Below are 3,273 nucleotides of genomic sequence, written 5' to 3'. Positions count from 1 at the left end.
AAGCCGCTCCACATGCAGTCCTGGAGGATGACCGGGTTGGGCGTGAGGCCACCCAGTCCACCCAGGCCGAACGCGTCCTCCTCGGCCGGGCTGCCCCACAGCTCGTTCTCGAGCAGCATCTCCGTGACCCAGCTCGGGGGCTCGGAGCTGTGCTCCGCGAAGCCACGGCTGGGCGACAGCGGGGGCGTGGGCAGCAGCTCAAACTTCTTCCAGATGTCCTCCCCCGGGGGGGTCGAGTCGGGGCCGCCGAAGTAGAAGTCATCTTCATCCGGGTAGAAGCAGGGCTGCAGCGAGTCAAATTCGAGGTCTGGGTTCTTGCAGATCATGCCCGGCATGGTGGACGCGGAGCAGCTCGGCATCGGCTCGCCTCCCGGCCGGCGACTGAACGCTTCTTTCCGCCCCGCTCGTTTTAATACCGGGGGTGCTTCCTTCCCGTGGGGGGCGCGGAAGGCGGGGGCCGGCGCCGACCTCCAACACTGCAACCGACAGACACACCAGAGAGGGTGGGCAAACGGAGCCGGCCGAGGGGATAGGCAATGGGCGCCCCCTCTAACCCGGTTCCCCAATCTTCCCTCGAAGCCCCCCACTCTGCCCACGGCTCCCGAAGGTGGAGGAAGTTGTGCCTCTCGCTCCCTACCTCCCTCCCTCCTTTTGTGTACAAGCTGTCTACGACAGGGGGTGGGAGGGGGCATGCAGATGCAGGGGGTGGTGGCGTGGCTCCGCAACTTTGGAAACTGCCATTTCATTCACACAAGGCACTGCCTGGGGGAGGGGGTTGTTCCAGGCTGCAGAATTCTAGCTCTCACGAGCACGCAGACAACCCCACTCGCAGCGGTGTGGGGCCGGCTGCTCAGGAGAGCTGGGCTTTCCGACACAGCTACCGGGTATGGTATTTGGAGTACCTTCTACCCCCTTAGTAAAAATGCAGCCTCGGGAGTGCAAATGATAGTAGGGGATTTAGGAAACTTTGCAAATGAAAAAGCCTTTCTCTAGACAGAGACCAACAACAGACACCCATATCCACAAATCCTTCCCCTCCCCAAATTTGAGCAAACGCCCTCGGCATTCACCCGCTGCAGGGATACTCCTAACGATAGCTGTCTGGAACCTCTCTAAGCCCATTCCTGCTCTTCCAAACCCCCAACAACGTCCTCTTCCAGGGAGGGGGAGGTTGAGCCCCTGTTCTCGGGAATGGTGCAGGGGCGCCCGCGCGAGGAGGGTCACCGGGAGAGCCGCCTCTCCTCCGAGCTGGAGCAGCCGTGACCCAGATTACGACCGCGGTGGCCTCGCCCTGCCTAACCTCCCGTCTTCTTCCTCCAGGGGCACCCTTTGGAGAAGAACCCCAGCCTAGGGTGGGGACGCACCGGCTCTCCGACAGCTCAAACACAGACAGATCTTCTAGAGCAGGGGGAATTTCTTTTCGCAGAAGCCATTACTCCCCCCGGTAAGGGTTGCAAAAGGATTAGGGCGGGTCTCCTCTAGCCAGGATGGCTTCGGGGCTGGAACTGGCTTTGCTGGGAAAACCCAGAGATGGTTTTGTTTCGGAAGCAGAAACAGTCCCCCGGGCATATTCGGGCGCCCGGTGCGCACGTCGCAATCCCGTCCAGGGCTTGCCTTCCCCCGGCGCTCGTCGCTCCCTGGGCGCCGGGCGGTTTGGAAGCCCTGCTCCTTACCTCCCGCCGACTGCAGGGGATCCGGAGGCGATTCTGCGCGGGTGTCTCCGGGTGGGCCGGGGGGCGGGGGTGTCCTCGGGTGGCTACAGTCTGTGCGCGCTTGCGCCTGGCTAGCGCTTGCTCGGCTCCAACACAGTTCCCAGGAGCCCCCCGCATCCACCCAGCGCGTCCAGACAGATGACTGTCACTGCCTGCGCTTTGAAGCTCGGGGGATATTATTAACTGAAAAATCTGACACACCCGGGGGGCGGGGAGAGAAGGGGGCTGTGGCGCAGACAAGGGGGAGGGAGAAAGGAGAGGAAAGCGGCTTTACCCCGCCCTCCTGATTTCCATAAAAATCAGGGGAGGCGCCAAGGCTTTCGCGCCAAAAGCCACTTGCTTTTCTTTGCAGAGAGAAGGCTGCAAAGCTGGGAAGCCCGGGGTGTGCTCCTCCCGCCCTTTTGGACCCCCGGGCTTGCACCGGCTGCACTCAGAACCAGCTGCGCGCCGAGCGGTGCAATGCAGCACCCACCCTGCGGGCCTGCCAATTGCTTGTCATTAAAAGAAAAAAAAAAATTACGGAGGGCTCCGGGGGTGTGTGTTGGGGAGGGGAGACCGATGCTTCTAACCCAGCCCCCGCTTTGACTGCGTGTTGTGCAGCTGAGCGCGAGGCCGACGTTGAGCAAGGCCTTGCAGATAGGTTACTCCTGTGTAATTCCGAAAGAAGGCTAGTCCGAAGGTGCAAAATAGCAGGGAGAGGACGCGCCCCCTTAGGAACAAGACCTCTGGATGTTTCTAGTTTCGAATTGAAAGGAGAGGGGCGCCCCCCTTGTTTGAAAATAAATAAATAAGTGCGAGCTACGAGGGTGGCGCCGCGGTGGTTTGTTCGGCCGAAGGCGACACCTCGCGGAGACTGAGCAGAAAGCGGAGCTGCCCGGCCTCGGCGCGGACCTGGAGGGCGGCCACTCCGCAAGTCTCCCGCCATCCCCGTGGCACTGTCCACGAGTCCTCACCGCTGCGGAGGGGAGGCGGCCTGGCTCTGCTTCCGAGGGGGAATGGGCGTACGTTCCCTGCAGTGGTCCTCAGGGCTCCCAAGTTAACCTTTTCAAAGCCACCATTCTCCCCAATTATGGGCAGGCGAATCTGATTTCCAGAGATGGAACTGCTGTCCACACCTCCTGAGACCCAGCCTCGGCTCAAAAAGCTTGATTCCGAATTGTTGAAGGGAAAAAGGAAAGCTGCTGTCACTACTTCGTTTCTTTGTGCCTCAGTTTCCTCAATTGTGAAATGGAGTTCGTAGTGCCTCTTACCTGAGAGTTATGAAAGCTCTCATAAGTCTTCAGCCCATAATAGTTGTGTCAGCTATTATTATTATGATGACCACGACATGATATTCTGCCGGGGACAATAACACCTCTCTGTCCAGCAGCAGCATTGGCCCCCTCCCTTCCCTCCACCATCAAATCCTGGCTTTACTTCACGCTGGTCTAGCTTTCTTACAGGTGCATTTGTCTGCAGGGGATCAGACATTACTGCCCCTGCCCGCCAAACTCTCCCCCAAGAACAATCCTGGTCTCCTGGACAGCCCCCTTCACAACCAAATACACAGTGAGGTGGGATT

At 59.8% G+C, this 3,273-nt stretch overlaps 2 protein-coding genes across 2 annotated transcripts in view; one reads left to right on the top strand and one right to left on the bottom strand.

Moving 5' to 3' along the window:
- MYCN (v-myc avian myelocytomatosis viral oncogene neuroblastoma derived homolog) overlaps window positions 1-1,972 on the bottom strand; it is a 6,572-nt gene extending 4,600 nt beyond the window's left edge. Inside the window, 2 exon segments of the mRNA XM_011942066.1 lie at window positions 1,674-1,739; window positions 1,742-1,972. Of these exon segments, the coding sequence (XP_011797456.1) occupies window positions 1,674-1,739; window positions 1,742-1,829 (154 nt within the window). The 5' untranslated portion in view covers window positions 1,830-1,972.
- LOC105511849 (N-cym protein-like) lies at window positions 181-2,507 on the top strand. Its single transcript, XM_011942067.1, is given in 4 exon segments — window positions 181-272; window positions 1,321-1,444; window positions 2,065-2,219; window positions 2,222-2,507. Coding segments are annotated over 2 exon segments (330 nt in total). The 5' UTR covers window positions 181-272; window positions 1,321-1,444; window positions 2,065-2,171; the 3' UTR covers window positions 2,504-2,507.
- Window positions 2,508-3,273: the final 766 nt, after the last annotated feature.

The sequence above is a fragment of the Colobus angolensis genome, unplaced genomic scaffold (genome assembly GCF_000951035.1).
Source record: "Colobus angolensis palliatus isolate OR3802 unplaced genomic scaffold, Cang.pa_1.0 Scaffold205, whole genome shotgun sequence".
Taxonomy (NCBI): domain Eukaryota; kingdom Metazoa; phylum Chordata; class Mammalia; order Primates; family Cercopithecidae; genus Colobus; species Colobus angolensis.
The sequence above is the reverse complement of the archived record's forward strand: the minus strand, read 5'-3'. Positions and strand labels throughout refer to the sequence as shown.